The following is a 21,945-nucleotide window of genomic DNA, read 5'->3' on the forward strand; positions in this document are numbered from 1 at the left end:
AAGAATGCCTCCTGGGCATCCAGGCAAGTCCAGCTGGGAGGAGACACGGAAGACACAGGACTAGGCAGAGGGATTATATCTCCAACCTGGCCTGGGAACGCCTTGGTATCCCCCAGTCGGAGCTGGTTGATGTGGCTCGGGATAGGGAAGTTTGGGGTCCCCTGCTGGAGCTGCTGCTCCTGCAACCCGATAATGGTTAAGCAGATGAAGATGGGTGGATGGAAAATATTGAATAGTGCAGCTCCGAGAACGTGAATAATAGTGCCTTCTGTATGATGCTTTCCACCAAGTGCAGACAGACATCTGTGATTTTCCACTTCCGTCTCTCTTTGTCTTCTTCTTGTCTGCACACTGCTCATCACTTTTATACTCCACCCAGACCGACAAATATGAGAGAAAGCTTTTATATCGAAACTGTGAGACAGCATTTATACACAAACACACACACACACACAGATAGAGAGAGAGAGAGAGAGAGAGAGACAGACAGAGACAGAGACAGAGACAGAGAGAAAAGTCTCTGATTTGATTAAAAACCTCCACAACTGCTGATTCATCCATTTCTGTATCTACCTCTCATCATTAATTCTGAAAGACAGAAGATGAACCAGGTGAGCGTCAGTTCCGGGAATAATATAGGCAAAGATATTCAGGGAAAGCATTTGCTCCTTCAGCTGGAGAGTGGTATCTACTGCTGTGCTGGGGAGGTACTGTTACACGCATGCATGCACGCACATGCACACACACACACACACACACACACACACACACACACACACACACACACACACACACACACACAAACCCACACACACACACAGACCATCAGGTTTATGATGCTCTCCATTTGTTCCATTTGTCTATTGTCTGACCATAAAGACTAATAAGGCCCACGGCGTCCAGACAATTTCCTTTTCCAGAGGCTTTATCTTTCACTCAAAGTTCGTATTTGAACTTCAGCCAGCCATAAAAAACATGAACAAGCTGTTTATGACTGTGTTTCTGGAGCTGCTTATTGCTTTCCATCCAGTTTGCAGGTATGTCAGCACATAGATAAGGAGAACCACACAGGCAGACCAGCTGTGTGAATAAACAGCACAGACAATAAGGAAACTCACGTATGACTCTGTCGGGCAGACGGGTGAGATTGTAAGATGGGATGGGTTCCCTGTCCTTCCACACTTGGTCGACCAGGTTAACAGGGACAGACTTGAGGCTGCGATTGCTTGACTCCAGGTTGATGCGGTAGTCCTCATGCGTTTCTAATGGAGGGAATTGCAGATGATTACACACTGAGCCGAATCAATCACAAATAAACAGTTGGCGTGGCGTCTGAATGGCTCCATTGATAATTTTCCATCTACTTGGGGAACACTTTATTGATGTTAACATGGACTGACAGGAGGGATGGAGAATAGAGACTCACTGAGGGAGAAGAGGAAGGGATCAAAGCCAATCTCGTTGCCTGACGGGACCTCAGAGATCAGCCACTCTGCTACACTGCTGATGGACACTGGGGAACATCACACATGACAGATTCAAGTTATCTTTTACTTTAGAGGATGTGACAGCATAAATCCATACATCCATACACACAATTAGATGTGTATTCAATTGAATTTGCAGAAATTGCTTTGCAACAAAATGTGGATTAGAAGATTGTCAATATGTAAAAACTGATTACACATTATAGTTTTCATTAGTCTCATAATTTCATATAGAATACATACTATATAAATACAAATATACATTTTTACCAAACTGATCAAAATGTAAAAGTTTTAAAAGTAAAACAAGCAATTATGTATTTATGCTAGTGAGATCTAAGTCATTTTGACGTCATATTGGCGCTCACTTGCATGGATGCGTCCTCTAGTCCGTCTCTCAATAGTTCTACGTTGGTACCTCTCTGTGATTCTCGGCCTTAAGCACATATTTAGCCACTGAAGATGTACGCCTTTAAACTAGTCACACATATATACTTTCACCTAATAATGTACCTAAAACAGCTGGGCAATATAAAAAACGCGAACAAATGAAAAAACACATTCTCAAATTTTAGATTTGCTCTGATTCAACTGAGAAGAGTCAACCAGGCTAGGTGCCAGTACAAATTCTAAATTGTGACTTGCCCTACAACAAAATCTACTCTGTATTACAAAAGTGTTAACATCAGCATCATATGTTCAGTGTTAAATGTAAAACCATGCAGTGACTTTTAGTTTGTAAGTGAACTATTTTTATCATGTAAATCCTTATTGAGGATAATAATTGCAGCATTTGTCAGGATATTTTTAGACCAGATCATCAAAACCACAAATATTTGATTGGAACCCATGACATCTGCATAGTTATAACTTATCTATAATCACAAAACAATCACCCCCCACCATCTTTTTCCAGCTCCCAGTTGCAGTCCATCTGTCTCTCAGCTTGAACCCAGTAGCGGCTGTCTGTCCACAGAGCGGCCTTGGTCTGAGTCACTACGGCAGTGCCTAAGGAGAGGCAGGACAGCAGCTGTGTTATGGGGAGGGCAGCGTTGACAGTGAATTATAAACAACTATAAATGTCACAGTTGATTTAGAACAATGTATGATGGGTCATCTAATCTTGAAAAATGCAGGCGTGTGAGGAGAAACAGGAAGGTTAAGAAGAAACAGGGAGGAAACCTGGTGGTGTGTGTTGGATATATAATCAGGGCTTACACTATCATTTCACTGTTGTAAACTTACATGAGATAAATACACTTAAGTAGCAGCAGCTGAAAAGAAAATGTGTCTGATTCTTAAGGGAGGCCCAGAAAATTTGACTTTTCTTTATCTCATGATAAAATGGTGAGGTTAAGCAGACAAATGAGAAGGTGCAATGGATGAAACGAGGGAGTGAAAGCGATGACACTAAATGACCGAGGAGATGGCTGTATGATGAGGATGGGGGATAAAAGAAAAGGAGCTGCATGACTGTGGCACTCAGTCTTGGGGAGTTGAGTTATGGGGAGGAGGAGGATGAAGAAGAAGAATGGGAGGAGGAGGAGGTAGAGAAGAGAAGAGGCAGAAAGGGATTGTACCTGCGGAGCCTGTAAAGCCGGTCATGAAGGCCATCCTGGCATCACGTGGTGCAATATACTCACTCTGACAGGGAAACAGAGGTTAGTACTGTATCTCACACACGCATGTATGCACAAATACACTTTCTCACATACACACATAGGTAAACCCCAGATGAATTAATTTTGAAAGACAGCAGATGTACCAGGTGAGCGTCAGTGCCAGGGATAATGTAGGCAGAGATATTCAGGGAAAGCATTTTCTCCTGTAACTCCTTCAGCTGGAGAGTGGTATCTACTGCTGTGCTGGGGAGGTACTGTAACACGCACACGCACGTGCATGCATGCACACACACACACACACACACACACACATACACACACACACACAAAAATAGAGAAACACATAGATAGAGAAACAGGGAGTGATAAAAGTCTCTGATTTGATTAAAACCTGCACAACTGCTGTATCTCCCTGTAATCATTAACTGTAGTGCATGTGCAGTAATAATTAACTTTAACTGTACAAAACTATGCATGTATGGCAACATCTCTCCTGATAGGAAAATGCTGTGTGTCTACTTTAAATCATTTTGGTCAAAAGAATGTTGCATATTACAATCACGTTGTTTCTTTTCACTTACTGGTGGGGTAACAGAGCAGTTCCTCTCAGTTTGCTTGTATGTTTTAACACCACTAGTGTTTCCTGGAATGAGAAGGGCACATTGGAAAAAGACCTTTGAGAGTGACAAAGTAGTGATTGAGCTGAGCTGTGTAAGCACATTTTTAGATCAGTGTAAAGGACAGCTCTTTCTTTTGGTGACTTATTGTGTTGAGTCTTTTAAGACACAGTGATTGTCAGAGTGAACGGTGGAATCAATGCAACTTAAAAGCTCAGGACTTATAAGTTCAAACCAGGCAGCTGTACAAACAATAAAGATGATATCAAAAAAGCAATTGAATGTAGTTCAATCATGTTCATGTTCACAGATAATTTTTTAAATATGAAAAAGGGAATAGTATTAGACAGAGCTGTTTTCTTTTTCTAAAATAGCATTTTTTGCAAAGCAGAAAAATAAAAGGCACAAAAAGAGCAGATTGCAATTCTGTCAAAGTTCTTCAAATGCACCATTTGCAAGCTTGTTTAAAAACATGCCATCAAAACTGGTTGGATATGACCTTTTTTGACATTTTATACCCGTGCCAGGTTCTGTTATAATTTTATACAAATGGAAATATTGATCATCAAAGTACACCAGCTCAAGAAAAGTCTTCACACAAAGATCAGAGACACTCAGAAGAATTAGCGGCAATAAAGAAGGAACTTTTTACCTGTTAGTGCTGCCACAAACAGAGGCAACAACAACCAGCCACAGGAAGGCATCTTGCCAATACGAGCCCGTCAAGAACAGATCCACAGACCGAGTGGCTATAACGCAGGTGCTCCGATGTTTATGCAGCGCATGTGAGAAAGTGTGTGTGGGTGTCTGGCAAGAAATTGTGTGTGGGTGTCTGCTAGTAAGAGCAACAATGTCCTCTCTCTCTCTTCCTATCTCTCTTCTCCTCCTCCTCTGCCACTATCTCCTCATTTAGTCAATTAAAAATACACTTGTGCTGTTTTTCTCTTAAATATTTGCACCAATAAGACGTGACAGATGCAAATAATGGATTCAAAAAATTAACCAAGGTTTACATGCAGTGTATAAGTGACTGTGTGTGACTGGAGGGTATTTTTGAAGGGCTCATTTGCAAAAACAGATATCTCCATTTAATTTATTTTCCTAAATCATGCTTTTGTTGTGCAAGCCAGGGAATAGTAATCAAACTGGTTAGTATGGTCATTTTAAGAATAGCTTGTGTCTGTTTTTAACAAATTAATGCATGTTCAAGTAGCTGTTTCTGCAGATTCACATATTAAGTACGTCCTTGTAATCCTGCATTTATTTCCATAGAAAACCTATTTTTAAATCCTTCTATCCAAGCCAAATGTATACTGCCACTTAGCTAAAAGAAGAAGAAGGAAGAGGAGAGGAAGGGAAGGGGTGGAGGAGTGGGGGGAATGTATGATCAGGAGATTTATTACAGCAGAATCTTCAAACAGTTGTATATATCTTCTTTCATTTTACTGGAATTGGTTTGACATCATTTTATTTTTGGCGCAGTTAAATTAGAAGGCCTATACCTAATGTTTTAAATATGAAGTTACAGCCAGCAGCAGGTTAGCTTAGCTTAGCATAAAGACTGGAAACAGGCGGTAACAGCTAGCCTGGCTCTGTCTAAGGCCAGCAATAATCTGCTCCTAGGCTACCCGCTACTGTTAATCAAAGTACAGCAAAACATTACATATACCTACTCCAATTATTTTATCATTTATCTCCCAGTCAAAACTACTGTCTCTTGTAACATTGTTAAGAACACTCTTTCCGTGATGCCATTTTTTTTAGCTTTCACAAAAATTATCCTCCATGTTTTTTCACACTCTCCAGCTAAATGTATTTTTTTATTATTCATGTATATTCATATATGTTTAAGAGTGTTTGGATCTCTGAGGTCTGTATGTGAAGGATCCTCGTGGAAGTTTGTAGAGGCAAAGCTGCTCGGCTGTCTTCCCAGCCACCTATGTTGAACTTAAAGTGCAGAGGTGTACGACCACCCAACTTGACAACTAATTTGCTGTCTTCTGTGAAGCACTTGGTAACTTGTTTTTTGGAAAGTACGCAATGAATAAAGATTGTTTTAATCATCAGTATAATATAAACAGAGAGGACTCTGGGCACTTGTAAGTCACCTTGCCCAGTAGCTCAATAAGTTGGTATGCGCTAAATGTGGTGCAGCACCAACGCCAAAGCGATGGTAAACATTTCTTTTTTTAAAGGTGCCTTGCCACACTTATTTAATTACTTTGTTGTAGTTCTAACTAAGTTCTACTATGATCTCTGTTACATTTTTAAACGACATACTTCAAAAAATTAAAGAAAAACCTTTTTTGTGTGGCAGGGCACTTTTAAATACTTTTTTTGTTGGTATTTTCTATATGTAGCTGCTGTTGTGCATTTCTAAATCCTTTCTGCATTTCTTTAATGTTATATCACATTTTAAAGGACTAACATAAGACATAAGATTACATCATAGAATGTCGACACAGAAGTGTGCTAAGCGAGCAGGTTTGAGCGTACGAGTAGTGAGTTGTCTATGAAAAAAAGAGGACAAAACAAAAAAGCTGGCGGCGGCTAAAAAATAGAAGAAAAAAAGAGGGAAAGGAGATTGCATGTCAAGGGATGCAACAGCAGTTAAATAAAAGAATGGTTAATGGCAACAGTTAGGATTTAAAGTGTGACGTCTTTGCTTGAAGGTTTGAAAATATTCATGTTAATAGACTAGCTAGCCTTTGCCAACACTGGGAATGAAGCAGCCAAATCGGGGTTTACTGCTATCTTAGAATATGTAAAACTGAGGATGCTGAGCTGAAAAGCGAAAAATATAAGGTAGCATGTGCAATAAATAACAGTAATATGGAAAACATTACTAATCCAATAACTCTGGTTCACCATGACCCTAACCCTAACCCTAACCATCATGCATAGATTTGCAACCAAACTTGGAGGCTTGCAAATATTCATGTTAACAGACTGTTCTCAGACTAGCTAGTTTTTGCTAACACTAGCAGCTAAAGTGGAGTTTACGGCTAACTTAATACAAACCGCTGTTGCTGATTGTTACATTTAGATTTTGGTTACCAATTCCATGCATGACATATCCCAATTTTATTAAGGTAAAATAACAACTGGTAAACATAAGGTAGAATGCACAATAAATGACAAGAAGCAGGAAAAAATAACTTATGCTATAACTCTGGTTTACCATGGAATCATTAGTAGATTTTGTTTTACCATTAGCTGTTCATGTTAGCTGTGTTGGCAGACATAAGGCTATAGTTACATCTGTTGGGTGACACATCTATGTCTCTCTTTAAAGGTCTGTGCTAAGTGGCTCTCCATGATTGTACTTTTTAAAATCCAAAATGTGAATTTAATTTCAACAGCAGCTTACTGCATAATAGTTGTCTTAGCTGATGCCATCACTAGGCTGATTTAAGAATTGAATTGTTGCTCCATACCCCTCTGACACCCCTGACCGTGCCAATTAGTCAATGCACAGAAATGACAAAAACTCCATGGAGCATCAGAGCTTTCCTTTGGTTTTTGGTTGGTTCTGGTTTCTGTCACTGCTGGTTTATTATCCGCTGCACCAGATGTATGCACATATAGCTTGTGATTTACTAACATTGCAACTACTTGATGTGCATATTTCTTTATTAGGTAACACCTCGATGGTACACTGGGATCCACTAGCTTTGATCATGACTTCAAACCTGGCAGACCTTCAGACTACAGTGTTGTAGTGCTGAAATAAAACAATAGTAATTTACAGTGATCACAGAGCTGTGCCTCTTAAATCACCTTTTTCATTCGGGGTAGATTGAAATGTATCTTAGTGAGTTGTAAAGGTGTCAGTGGGTCTTTAAGTCTATGGTTATTAAAGGAAATGGCAAAGAATCTTTCATTTAAAATTGCTCCTTTTTTCACCTTGAAAAGAGATTGGCTAACCCTTTTTCTTAAAAAACAATGCTATGATTTCTACAAGCATAAATCTGCCAAATATCAATGTTGTTCTTCTGTGTCACCCTCAAAGCTTTGTTTCTTCTCACAACAGTATTTCAAATGACCCAAATGTCACTGTATGTTGGACATTTAATTATCACATATAGTAAAAGGCCATGGATACACTATGTAAACCAACTGATGAGCTCTTATCAGTGTGAAAAAAAACATTTTAAAATCTGTAAGGCTTTTGAAACCAAATTAAACATGGCTCAATGTAACTCATATTAAAGAAAAAAAATTCCAACAGCCTAATAATAGAAATAGGGAAAGATGATCTATACCATCTTCAGATGATATAGGAACTATATATGAAAATAATGCTGTAGGTGCATCCGTTTACTCCATTGACTTTGAAGGTGACTTAAGAGAGATTTGCCCAAAGGGATTGGATCGACCAGCTCCTTTGAAAGGAGGAACCACAAACAGTGGAAAGACTGTAGAGCAACATTGTTCATCCATGACACATTTATAAAAAACAACATGTAGTCGTTTGTAGCATTGAAATAATTGATACAAGCCTTTAATGTGCAGCAGCCGTGTGGATTGACAGACTGAGCTTCAAATATGAGAAAGAGAAGTTCCTCTTACTGCTTTTTATATTTTGACACAACTATGAAAATAATCTGCTTCTGGACAATTCTTGCCATATGTCATTTTCACTAATTCATTCATATATTTATCTATAAGGACAATGCGCATTAATCAACATTTCTGTAAATGTGCCATCTGGCTAACTTTCAATGTTAGAGACAGAAGACAACAATGCCAATTATGATCATACCACACTGTTATGAAGTACTAGTGAATATTCCATACACACAGGGCATGCAAAGCTGATGATCTGACAGGCAAGTGCTAGGACAAACCAGAGAAGGGCCAATGTTTTATGAGCAGTATTGAACATATAATAAATACAGGTTTATACCCATTAATCTGCCACTATATATATATAATAGTGAGTGGACTGTCCAAAGACAGTTGTGATGAAAGGGGCAGGTGATGAACACATGATTAGACCCCAGTGCAAATCTTATCCACACATTTATAGTAAGCCTGTGATATGAGAGTGCATATCAGATCAGAAAACTGTAGCCAAGTCCCAACCCAGACAGGGTAGAGTTGTGTGAATTATTTGTCTTGCTATTATCTTGTGTGTAATTAATTAGTTCCCATGTTGCAAAAGAGACTGCAATCTCGATAAGTAGTTGTGAATAAAGAAAGCCTAACTAATAAGTAAATAACTAATTATTAAAAGAAATACATGCTGTCTTAAATTACACTAGTCCTGCATTGCCAGACCTATCTCTTGAAGAGGCAGATGAGACAAAGGAGGTGGATGACAGATTTTCCCCGGGTTCAACATACTGCACCCTCTACATCTCCTCCTATAGCACTTTTCCCGAGAAGTACAGACAAGGAGGCTCCACTGCCATGTGTCTGCAGAGTATTTTGTCCTCTCAGACAGAACAGCGGTGTTTATAGCCATGCTAAGAGCTTTGTTCCATGGTAACAAGATGATAGGTAACAAGAAACAAATATTGGATTTCATACAGTTTGGTACAGATATTCTACATGTTCTGTTTGATTGTAAGATTGGAAGAGTCCCTAAGAGCCTGCAAAGTGATGCTGAGATCCCCGAAACAGCAAAATGGAAGTAACTGGAAATAATAAATGAATGAAAACAGACAAAGAGAGACTCAGTGCAGCAAAGCGGTAAGTTTGAAATGACAGTTGTTGCGCTGACAAAATTAGTGCAGTGTACATTATGCTGAATTGATAAAGAAAGCAGGTAAACATGAAGGACATTTTTTTCAATTTGTGGAGACATTAAATTATGACAGGAGCAGATTAGAAAACAAAAAGACCACTTACTAATCCAAATAAAAGACTCGGCAGTCAAGGTCTCAGTCATTATTTGAGAATTATTGGTACTCGTTTGCAGTTTTACTTGATTTGCCTTATCCCACACTTACTCAATGCATGGCACTATGGAGGAAATCACTGGCCGGCCGCCGAGCAGGGGATCCTGGTTGCAACAAGCTGGCTGTCACGTCAGACTGGAGCAGGAGACAGCAGGGGGAGCTGACTGCTGGGGAGCACAGCTGAGGAGCATCTGGCTGCAGTTTTGCTACCAGACTTGCTTGCCCTCCTCATTAGATGATAGACACTGATGATGTATGATTAGTGCAAATTAGTTTCTTGTCTTTTAGGTCTTCTGGTTGCATGAAACTAGGAAGTTCTTAACTAACTTCCAAGCCTGTGAGTTAGGCAGACAACTCAAGTTACACTGACTCTACTTGCTGCAACATACCGTGTAGAATGAAGAAGTGCATTCGATATACTGCTGCAGTACTTATTTGCAACACTTCTGCTTCTAATCATCTGCATTAACCCCACCTCCAAACCAACATCCACCTGTGGGCTTTGTATCTACATTTAACCATCGAAGATTAACATTGTCCCTTCTCAACCTTTTCTGTATTGTTGCTTTAAACATATTTATAGGAAAAAAACAGTTAAATATACATTTTAGACACATACTCAATATCATGGGTCAAAGAAACAAGAACATGACTTTAAATTTAAAAAGAAAAACTAATTATACTACAATACAAAGTTATAATAAGAGACAAAAAAAACATGGTGTAGCTTGAGAGCAGTTGTGAGTTCAGAATAAAAATGGCAAATATAACTTATATCTCTGTTTTTTTAGTTTCATTTTCATTCCATGTAGGTTAGGTGAGTGAAGATTAACTTAATAAAAATAGAGCTTTCACAACTCTCACAACTACAGTGAATCAGTGAACTAAAAATCCCACTGAAGGTCTGATCAGGTTCCAAAAGTATCAGGTCTTACTCTAATACAATTGTGTGTCTGCTCTATAGTGCTTGTAATTAATATGATTTGTCATATAAAAAGTGTGAGGACACTTGATTTATAGTGACAAAAAAGTATGAACACAGTTTAGTGTAGTTACACCAAGTGACCAGTTGGGGCTGTAGGAGCGCCATTGTTATTTCTCAACAGAGAAATTAATTTTGTTGGTAATGTAAAGCTAACCTGTGTGGCAACTGGACAAGCCAGTCACTTTTAGCAAAATAAATTTCGGAGGAAAGACATGCATTTAATTGTAAAAAGAAATCCTATCACCAATCATATTTTGACAGTAATATAAGTCACAAAATATTATCACTGTTAAACTAAATGCAGAGCCTTAATATTATTTCTCAGACTGCAAAAACATAAGTATAAAAGTAAAACTACTTGTCTATATTTTGTACTCACAGGAAATGATGAAGGACTTGCTCTGACAGATGTCACCTAAGCTGCATCTTTGGAGGTCTGCTGTCCATTAAACTTTACGTTAATGTGTAATCACTTTAATATTGTAGTTGATAAAAAGTAGGGCGATTACTGTATTTACTGCAATCTTGTGAATTCCCCCTGGGGTCAATAAAGTCTTATCTTTACCTATAATTATACATCACAATTTATTTGATGATTTTATTTTGTATCGCAAAGTAGCTTCAGTTATCAGAAACATTTAGAGGAGTAAAAGTACAATATTTCCCTCGAACATGTAGTGGAGTAGAAGAAGAAAGTAGCAGAAAATGGAAATACTCAAGTACTCATGTACAAGTACCTTAAAATTGTACTTAAGTACAGTACTTGAGATAATATGTTCTACCACTGATAACAAATAAGGATTTTGTGTAACTTATTGTATCTCATCTTATCTTTATTTTATGTCACTTTCACTTGCCACAAGGGGTCGCTAGTGTCTAACGTATTTCACCGCGAGGCCTCTTTTCAGTCTTAGTGAACACCCTGTTCTTCAAAAACCTATCTCCATCATACAGTAGGTGCTCATTCACAAACCACATCAACTGGACACAAAGTAAGTGTGTGTGTTTGCATGCATGGCTTTCAATATGTGTGTGTGTGTGTGTTTGTGTGTGTATGTCAGGGGGGTTCAGTGTCAGCCATCGGCCACGCTGTAGCCCGGTGATGAGACTCAAAGTTATGGACCAATATTAATAAATGGTAGCCCTGGCAACAGTGTTCAGTGTGTGAGTCAGAGGAGCTCAGGCAGAGGGGAAGGCAGGGCACTGTGGCCGAACATGGATGCTCTCTAAAAACCACCTCCAGTGTCACATCTGTACTGAACACAAGTTGTTTGGACGGGCTGAATTATAATCAAATCAACATGAAATATCTCTGACAGTAGAGGAATCATATTTGGGGTTTTGGCACAGAGGGATCCAGAGATTTGTTTGCTTTGTGTTGTTTAAGTCAACACATATGAAAAACACAGTGCTGTGAAACCAAAGCAATTATATTGAATGACTTGTGCAGCAGAGTTTGAATGGTTTCAACAACATGAAGGATTACAGTACAGTAAACAGTCAAGGGAATACATCATGGGTGTTCCCTCCACTACTCAGGGATTGTTGGAATGTACTGTGGTTGTCATGCACATTCTGTTGTATCTCTGAAGAGTGAATATTTTTAAAGTTGTGCATTTTTAGGGTTATTAACTGGTTATGAATCAGTTAAACTGCTGCAGAAATTGGACGCCAGCCTCCAGAGCCCTACCAGTCTTTCTAATGTGGTCTACAGAGGGACAAAAGGTTGTATAGAGTGAAAGATAATGAGGAAACCTTAAGACAAATTGAGAAAGAGAAAGGCCATAAATATGCAGAAGAAAAGAAGAGTTAATTAGAAGCAGTCCTGTCCTGTTGTGCAGTCGTGTTGAGGGTTTTGTGACCTCAGTCACGTATACACAGTGCAGCCCTGTATGCAGCCTTCAGTCTCTGTATAAAGTAAACAACAACTGGCCATGTTGGGGTCACTCACTTCCAATCCTTGAGCTGCCTTTGTTTGCTGTGCCACTGCAGAGGCAGGGGAAGCTGATTACAAATCTTGCCACTTCACCAGATTACAGCTACAGATCACTTGAGTATTACTGCACTTCTCTATGCAGAATTTCTAACAATATATGTTCTCAAAAAGCCTGTGTGTGTGTTTTTTTAAGGCAAACAAGTACAACTACATACGTTTTAAAGGAATAGGCTTTTTGTTTATTCCACAATGATCTCTCTAGAAGGTGTAGATACATTACACATGAATACAAGAAAGAAGAAGAAAAAAGAAATATCCGTCTGTTAAGCTGCTAAATGCTCCACTATGTTTACCTGCAAGTTGCTAACTGTGTCTGTTTGCCGCAAGGTGCTGGCAAGTAGCATCAAGTGAGTCAGAGAAGTTTTTCAGCTGCCTGCTGCGGCCAAAAACAAAATTGAAAATAAGAGCGGTGAGAGTAAACCAAAAGATTAAAGTTGCAGGCCAGAAGAAACAACAACAAAACTTTAGCTGAAACATGCTATCAAGCTTAGTAGAGTTGAGTTGGATGATGATTGTGTGACCCCTTTGACATGTGACGCATTGTTAATAAAAACATTTTTAAATGTGAACTAACTTGTTTCTCTCAACATCAAGGTCAGGACAAACTAATATTCAATGCTTACCTTCAACTTATGTCAATTAACATTACAAATTATTGTAGAAATTGAAAGATTATAACTAGTACACCTAAAAAACAATCGTTCTAGGGCCAAAAATACATTTCTGATCTGCTGCTACACTATGAACCACCCAGACCTCTCAGGTCGTCTGTGACAGGTCTGCTTTTTGTCCCCAGAGTCAGAACTAAACAGGAGGAGGCAGGATTGAGTTTTTATGCTCTACATATCTGGAACAAACTCCTGGAAAACAGCAGGTCCGCCGCAAATCTCAGTTTTTTAAATCAAGGCTGAAGATCTTTATTTTGATACTGCCATTCATTAAATAATTGTTCATTTCTTTTACTTTACTATACTATGTTTTTAACAGCTCTTTAATATTTTATGTAAAGCACTTTGAATTGCCCCATTGCTGAAATATATTGTACAAATAAAGCTGCCTTGCCTTCAAAAACCAAGTAATTCTTAAAAAGTTATTAAACCTCATTAAACCAGATCCCTGAGTCTAAACTTTGATTGTAAATATCATATGCTCAAGGATATTTAGGAAACACAAGGATATCACATATTTTAACAATGATTTACCACTGTCATTGTACAGTTTCAAATCAAACATCTGGTATCTTATTGTGCTCACAAATATATGTAGCGTTTGGAAGAATGTTACTTCTTTTTATCTAGGTCATAAAGAGTCCCAACATCTTGAAGAAATCAGGAGATTTCAACACCAGCCATATAATAAAAATCTTCCTTTTTCTCTTTACAACACAATCCATAATTTGGGGTGTTTGGCCAGGAGGAATATCTCCTCCTCTCATTGCGTTGACAAACTGCTCTTAAATAGAGCTGGGAGCCCAAGTGAAACCAGATTGTTCAGAGAGATGGAGGAAGCAGAAGATAACAGGCAGTAAATCAGACGCTGTTGGGAGACAAAGGTTTGCAGCCAGAGATTCACACTATAGAACAGGAGTAACACCTTCCTGTGGTAGCAACAACCAACAGAGTTATGGCTTCTGTAATCTGCATGATGCAGTGACCTTTTTATTGCACCCACATCTACCTCTTTCAACAGTAGAATCTGAATGTAATCTCCCTATTTAGCATTTACAAGCAGTATACAGTCATTAAATAAATGGTTTATAACAAGTGTAACTGGAACGTCATTTGTTTTCATGTGTTGTAATAAAATGAGAAAAACGTTTTTAACTGATGTTGGTGCTAGAGAAGAGGTTAAGTAATAAACAAACTGATTACATTAAACCATGAGGCAAACATGATTATCATGAAAATCCATCCAACAGTTGGCAAGACATTTAAAAAAAAAACACTAATGTGAACCACATAGTGGTGCTATATTAAAAGTCAGGTCATTATGAAAGTAATTAGGTCAAATCAACTGGGAACCACTAATCTGTAAAGAATCTAATGTCAATCCAAGTGGTAAATGTTGAGATATTTCCCTGACTAAGTGAAAACTTTGACCTGCTAGTGATGCTAGATGAAAAGTCAGGGACAAAATATCAATTTTTGTTGAGGTATTCAGCATGAAACAAACAGACCCAGAACTACACAGTTTGCAGCGCTAATTAAAAGGACTGTCAAAATTATACTCGACAAAATGCAATCAAAGTTGGTTATCCCATTTCTCCAGTGACTGAAGACTGACTTCCACACCAAATCAGGCTGCAGAGATGATATAACATGGACTAGAGTACTCCGAACTTTGAAGCAAGAATGCAGCTAGAATAACAACAGATTTCGGCCAGTAGCTGATGATTGAGCCCTGAGTGTGATTGCCTGTCAATTCAGCTGCAGATGAACGAGCTGGCTGGCTTTGATGCTGCAGCAGGTCACAGGCCGGCTGTCCCTGTATATGTGGATGTGGATGTATGTGTGAGGTAATGGAGGGTGAGATAGTGAAAAATACTAGGATTACTGGAAGGTCGGGAGCTGTCAGATGAGATAGATGCAAGACTTCACCTTTGGTGCTCAAATCACACACAAAAATACACACTCAGAGGAGGAGGGCGCCAATGCATCACTCGGTAAGCACAGACAAATAAGTGTAAATGTACACGCACACTTGCTCACAATAAAACAGTGTGTGCATACAAGCGTGCATGCCCACGCACACAAACGTCAGCCATGCAGGCAGCTTTCAAACTGCATACATCCTACTGGGCTGCGCTCCAATCAGCAGAATTAATGAAGCGGTATCACATTTTACAGAAAAGCAGTGTGTAGGGCTCCGGGGAACAAACGGCTGGCGTCTGCAACTCCTCAAGTCTGTCTTCAATAAGGCAATCGACTTTTACGTTATGAGATAGCATGGTTAAGGCAATTTGCAAAACTTGTGGCATGGTTGAGTTATGTTCCTTAACAAGACCATCACATGCAATCTGCTACTTTCCATGGACCGTAGACCCTCATGAGTACCTACTGTGTAAATACTGTAATATCAAAAAAAAGGCATGGTGATGTAACAGGTCAGAAGTTATTTGGTGAAGGAACCCATAATCCTCTAAGAGGATTTTGTGAAAAATATTAATAACCTAAAAGTGTTTAATTTGAACAAAACTTAGATAACTTTGAAAAAATAAAACAATACTGGAATAACCCCAAAATTGCTTCCCACTAACAGCTTTAATGATGAAAATGTCAAAGAAATATTGGCCACAGACACCATTTCAGCTTAAGACTTTTTCTGTGATAAATGTCATGTTAAGATGAGGTTGGAAACATTATATTTTAGGTTGGTTTGACAACAACCGTGCCCACATTCAAAGCCTGATTTTTGGAACTGAGACTTTGAATTGATGGAAACTGAGATCAGTGTGCAATTACCATTACTCAAGAAATATGGTAAACTTTTGAGTTTATCTCCTGAAGTCCAACATAGTAGTTTTTCTCAGTCTCATTCAGTGGTTCTGTCAAGGGCACTGACTGCTGTCATTCTGAGGCTAAAAAACGCTGGCTGATCCAAGTGCAGCTGGTGAGGTGGTGGCATGTTTGGCAGAGTGAAGGATGATAACAGAGTGACAGAGTCTGGTTCCAACACTCAAGGGCTCTGGACCTTCACCAGGGAGACTTGATTCGCCACCATTTTCCTCTCAGAGTGTCAAATTCCAATCCGCTGAGGGAATAACCCAACTTGTTGCAGGCGAGGGGAGAAACACATCAGAGCAAAGTACAGTAGATGAGTGTTAGAGTAGCAGGTTTTAATTGATAAAGGCCTGATAAACGCTGGAGTGGTGTACGATATGTTAAGAGTCAGCTGGCTAATCCTTCTTTATCAGAGTGTTTGTCTTGAGACGAGATGAAAGCAGTAAAGCTCTGGGGAGTGTAAGCAAACTCAGACAAAGTTATGTGTAAACGTGCATGTGATTTGTGCAGTTTGGGGTCTACGAAGCGTCTGATAACGTCAAAACAAAGGTCACACAATGAAGGCCCAGTTTATTTTAGAATTTCATTCAGTTCCTTAGCATTGAACAAATAAAAAGTGTAACCTGATAGTTTTGGTAGATAAATTCATACATACAATTCATCTTGTGTTGGTGAACATAAATGAGTGAATCAAATTTCATGGCAATCTAAACATCATTTTTTAAAGATTATTTGTTGGCCTTTATTTCCACAGGGCAGATGAAGACATGAAAGGACAGAGAGAGAAGGGGAATGACATGCGGCGGAAGGAAGTAAACCTTAATAAATGTGCACCTGCTCTTTCACCTGACCTAGCCTGGCCACATCTATTCAATAGCTGATGAGACATTTCACACACACAAAAAGTCAAACTCATGGTGACACATTCAGTCCTGGATCTACACTCTACCTCCATGTGCGCCCGACATACTCTCGTCTGATTTAAAGCACTCCACTGTATTCACATATCTAAATCCAAACTAGCTTGTATATTCCCTGATGTGGACCTGACTCGTGATAGCTGTAAGACGCATTTGCGTCTCTCTTTCACATGTACTGGACATGTCCCAGCTTGACTGAGTTTTGTACATCAGTCTTTCAAACAATTTCTGAAGCACTTCACCATCAAATTGAGCCAAACCCTTTTACTTGCCTTTTTGGCATTGCTCCAAATTTGGACTTGGCTAAAGGGAAGCTGAAGGTATTGGCCTTTACCTCTTTACTTACTCTAGTTAAAAGATCCTGTTCCTCCCTCCCACTCATATTGGATTAGGGACATTCTGTCTTGTATGAATTTAGAGAAAATATGGTACACTACCGAGGGATCTGAGAATACATTTTACAAAATATGGCGCCACCTCTTGACATTTTTTTTAAGGTGTGTATTTTGTTTAAGCCATTTTTACCCTTTTGAACCTTTATGTATTATAATTTAGATAGGAATTTGTAATTTAGGTCTGTTTGTAATTGGGTGGGAGGCTGGGATATGGATGCCGAATGTTCTGGTTAACAAAAAAAAATCCTACAGTATTTGTTTTTGCAAAGTTGTCATTCAACAAACAAAACTTTGGAAGAAACTCATGGTGACACTAGAGGAAATGTCAGGGTATTACCATGTTATTATGGTCTGTACAATAGTAGCTGAGATATTTCATATGAGATCAAAGTGGTTGACCAACCAAAAGATCAACATTTCCATCCTTAAAAACTCTCAACTAGTGTGGCTTAAAACATGAAAAGTTAGCCATTTGCTCACTGATAAAATCATTTAAATGATCAACAATTCTAATGACCAACAAATGAAATGTTGTGTGTGAAGTTGAAATCCAAAGATTTTACACAGCAGTCCAAAAAACATTCCAGTGTGTGAGTCACTGATAATGTTGTCAATCCCGAGAGAGAAAATAAATGTATACTCAGAGGAAGTCCTTGGAAATGGCATTGTTTTATCTGGCGATGAAGGTGTAGGTGAAAAATAACTAAATCTTACAGTTGAATACAGCTGATTTGCAGGAGGCAACTCTGGCTCCCAAAATAGCTAAAGCCCAAACCTGCATGGTTTCAAAACAATGCACCACACACTGGACTCCATCAGACTTCCCCTGGCTGATATTCTAAGCCTTTTAAATGACGTCCTGTGGTCAGAAAAGAGCGGTGAAGTGAGATGAGAGCCCACAGGAAGATACAGACTTAAGGGACCAAAAGAAAACACCCAAACAAGCATGCAGGCGAGTCGGTAAACAGGAAAATGCACAGAGGAAGGCACCTGGTTCAAGTGCAGGGTGCCTTAAGGGACATGGGACACACTCCGACTCACGCTGTGTTGTTTCCTATTGACACACAGTGTTTCCTTACTTTCGGATATCCTGTGCATGTGTGTGTGTATTTGTGTGTGTGTGAATCAGCGAATCTGTTATTGTGTCAGCTTGTTTGTTCAACGATATCTATAATTGGTATCGTTAATTGCACTTTGGAATTTTCTCAATTTTAATCACGTAGGATGTTACTGTAAATGGAGGAATGCCATTGTGCTTGCTAATCTCCATGGATGACCAAGTGATCAGACACAAACACATGAGGTCCCGGAGCCCTCACAGACATTACGTACCTCAATTCCTGCATCTTGATTAGCAATGAATATTCTTCTTTTCCACAAATCCCTAATCATGGATACATTTTAAGTAAATTAGGGACAGCAATTTGGAAGCAAATGAGAAAAAATCTAATGACAAATCATTGGAAACATTTACTGGCTGCCAGGTTAAAGAGCCACAATTCTGCATAAAGCTGCTACAATTAATATTTGTATGATAACAATGGTTTAAATGACTGCTCATAGTGATGAACCCACGGAGAGATAACGCCCGACTCTAAAGCGCCTCTGTTTTGGTTCTCTCTCAACGTTGTCATCAACATTATTTTGGCCCTAGCAGGAAGAGGGTTTCAGCCAACTACTTCTGAAAACTCATTGTACAAGACCAGCACAGCTCCAGACAGGGGTAAGACAAAGTTAGTGACTATCTGGTAAACACAGTGGAGCATTTAGCCGTTAAAGATGCAGATATTTACAATAGTTGGACAGAGATCAACAAGACAACGAGTTTGTACACAAATTGCATGGCAAATTTGTATTCAATAGTTGCTGAGATATCTTATACAAAAACAAAATTTCAACGTCATGGTGGAACTTGAAGAAAAGACCTTTGGTTCGACTGACGACTGAAAGTATTGCGCTGCTCATGTCCGCGCATTCATGAGCTCATAATAGGCTTGTGAAGGGATTAGCGTGGTGCCTAACTTGACCTCTTGAACCTTTAGAATAAGGCCTCTGTACTACTGTGAACAGATAGCAGCTGAAGAAAAAAAGGCAGTCACCTCTCAGTTGAAGGGTCTCTTTGGCTTGTCCCCACAAATTCTTCTTCCCCTCTGACACTTGTAAACTTCTCCACCATAGCAGGCTCTGACCCCCATTACAAAGGAAGGACTGCATGTCAAACTTGGCCAGTTAAGTTGGCCCATTACACGCACTGGCTGGGGGTTAAGCTGTGCTCCGGCAAACAGTGAAACAGAGCTGAGGCTGCTGTCACAGGGAGCTTTAAGCCTATGAGCTACTATTTTGATGGAGATACAGCATATTTAGAAGTCCTTATTTTTTGTTTGTTAGAAAGAACGTTTATTCTCATTATTATTATTCATGGAAACTGCTGTGTTACAATAAAAGATAATTAGCATCTTGGAGACAATATTGCAGCAAAAGCAAGAACAGAGTAAGCATGAGATTTTAAAATTAGTGATGAGTCATTGTTTTATAAGAAAACACTTTTTTTCTTCATTATTTCTGAATAAAACGGAAACCGAAAAGAACTAAATATTCATGTGTTAAATGTTTAAAGGTCACATATTATGCGTTTCCGCTAACAGCAGTAAACAATATCATCGTGGCTGCCAATGTTGTTTAATTCTCTTCAATTCTGGTTCACATTACTGCTGAAACATGTTTGATTGGGTTGTGTTTGGTTCAGAAGCCTTTATCTAAGATTTATGACAGAAGAAAGTGCTGCTTCGCACACAATTTCTAATAATAATCTCCGTAGACGGGCTTTGCTCCAGCTTCAACTAGTGAACCACGGAGTGGGGCAGTGTTGCCAACTCTTTTCCAATGACACTAGCTAGCACCAGCTCCAAAGTAGTTAGATGACACCATACGTAAGTAAGAAAGTAAAGTTTATTTGTACAGCACCTTTAACAGATAAAAGGTGCTGTACAAATAAAATAATCACAAAGTGCTTCACAATAAAAATGAAATACAATACAACAAATTTCCAAAAGATTAAATAAAAGGGAGGGAAAAAGATGGTTAAAGAATTCTTGGAGAAGGCTGGCTTGCTCAGGGTCAGGCCAACTAAGCAGTGTCTTTCTCCCGTTGCGTCCCGCTGTTTCTCGTACCAACACCAGCCCCCCACCCTGTCCCTTCTCCCCTTTAACCTGCCTGCGCACTGTGCGCAGTGCTACTGCAGAGGAACAGAAGGAAAAGGGGCTGAAAGGTCGCTAGTTCTAGCGACAAAGTTTTAAAGTTGGCAACACTGAAGGATATACGCTGGCCAATCAGCAGACTGGGCTTTTTCAGGAGGAGGGATTAAAGAGACAGGTGCTCGTACAAAATACAGGTGCAGCAGCCATGGGTAGCTTGAAAAAAATAAAGTGTTCTCTTAACATAAAAGCATGTAAGCGTGTTCCAGTACAAACACAAAACGCAAGTATGAGCCTGCAAATGCTATATAATAGTTGCCCTTTAATATGAATGTGAATTCTACAAATCCTTCCACCATCCAAAAGTCTGATATTGAATGACATATACTGCACACTATTAAAATTACAATCAAAAAGAACACTTTTGATTGGTTAAACTTGTCACTTCACTCTGAGAGAACAATACTGTTTATGTGGAATCAAGCTTGAGGCTCTGACATTAAAACCTCTTTTGGAAGGAGAATAAAAACAAATGATGAGACCCTGCTGTAACCCTGTCATGTGCAGAACTTTTATGGGTGTCGCCAGTGACCAATGGAAAAATGGAGCTGCTGCAGTCGGCACGCACACGATGACCTCAGTCGTCACATCATCCAGCCTGCCTGTTAGCTCAAACACCTTCTTCTCCCAGCTCTGATGACAAACGCTATTCATAGCACATTTTAGCTGTGTTATTAATGAACTATACATTTCCCTGTACCCTTATCTACAATTTAAAGTGATTAAACCAGCCCCCATTTCAAGGCTCTGTAACTGTGAACAAATGTTATTTTAGCCTTTAGAAACTGCCAAACCCTGACAGTCTGACAAACCAAGCATATCATTGCATACATCATTAAAAAAAAAGAACAGGGAAAGCATTGTGGTCATGATGCATTCCACTGATGCGGCAGGATTTCAGAGGTTGAGGTGAAAAATAGGCAGATATAATTGTGCATTGAGCCATTGTTACAGGCTGCAACAATGTTACAGAGACTTTGCATAGTGGACATAACCAGTGCTACTGAGAAAAGAACCCACAGTATACACAGTGTAAATGTGTATTAACACTTTGTATGGCAATATGTAATTTTGTGTCACGTACAGAGGACTGTGTTACATATTTAAGTGATATGATACAGTTCTGTTTAATGTTATGAAAAGCTTCAGGCTCGGGTTCAAGTTCAGTTGTCGCCATCTATGTGTGTCATGTGTATGTTGCAAGTTACATGTGTTTTATGATCAATCATTTATTTCATATTTGTTGTAATTTTTTGTTGTTTG

At 39.1% G+C, this 21,945-nt stretch overlaps 1 protein-coding gene across 3 annotated transcripts in view; it reads right to left on the minus strand.

Annotated features, from left to right (window-relative positions):
* xpnpep2 (X-prolyl aminopeptidase (aminopeptidase P) 2, membrane-bound) overlaps positions 1-21,945 on the minus strand; it is a 100,598-nt gene that overhangs the window by 10,366 nt on the left and 68,287 nt on the right. Inside the window, exons 3-9 of one of the 3 annotated variants that reach the window (XM_034883016.1) lie at positions 8,529-8,565; positions 3,691-3,752; positions 3,253-3,363; positions 3,068-3,131; positions 2,391-2,495; positions 1,427-1,513; positions 1,119-1,262 (exon numbers count right to left, since the gene is read on the minus strand). In XM_034883016.1, the coding sequence (XP_034738907.1) occupies positions 1,119-1,262; positions 1,427-1,513; positions 2,391-2,495; positions 3,068-3,131; positions 3,253-3,306 (454 nt within the window). In that variant the 5' untranslated portion in view covers positions 3,307-3,363; positions 3,691-3,752; positions 8,529-8,565. Of the gene's footprint in view, positions 1-1,118; positions 1,263-1,426; positions 1,514-2,390; positions 2,496-3,067; positions 3,132-3,252; positions 3,364-3,690; positions 3,755-4,378; positions 4,582-8,528; positions 8,566-21,945 lie in introns of those variants that run through there. The other 2 variants (XM_034883014.1, XM_034883015.1) reach the window with 2 other exon arrangements.

The sequence above is a fragment of the Etheostoma cragini genome, chromosome 10, assembly GCF_013103735.1.
Source record: "Etheostoma cragini isolate CJK2018 chromosome 10, CSU_Ecrag_1.0, whole genome shotgun sequence".
Lineage (NCBI taxonomy): Eukaryota > Metazoa > Chordata > Actinopteri > Perciformes > Percidae > Etheostoma > Etheostoma cragini.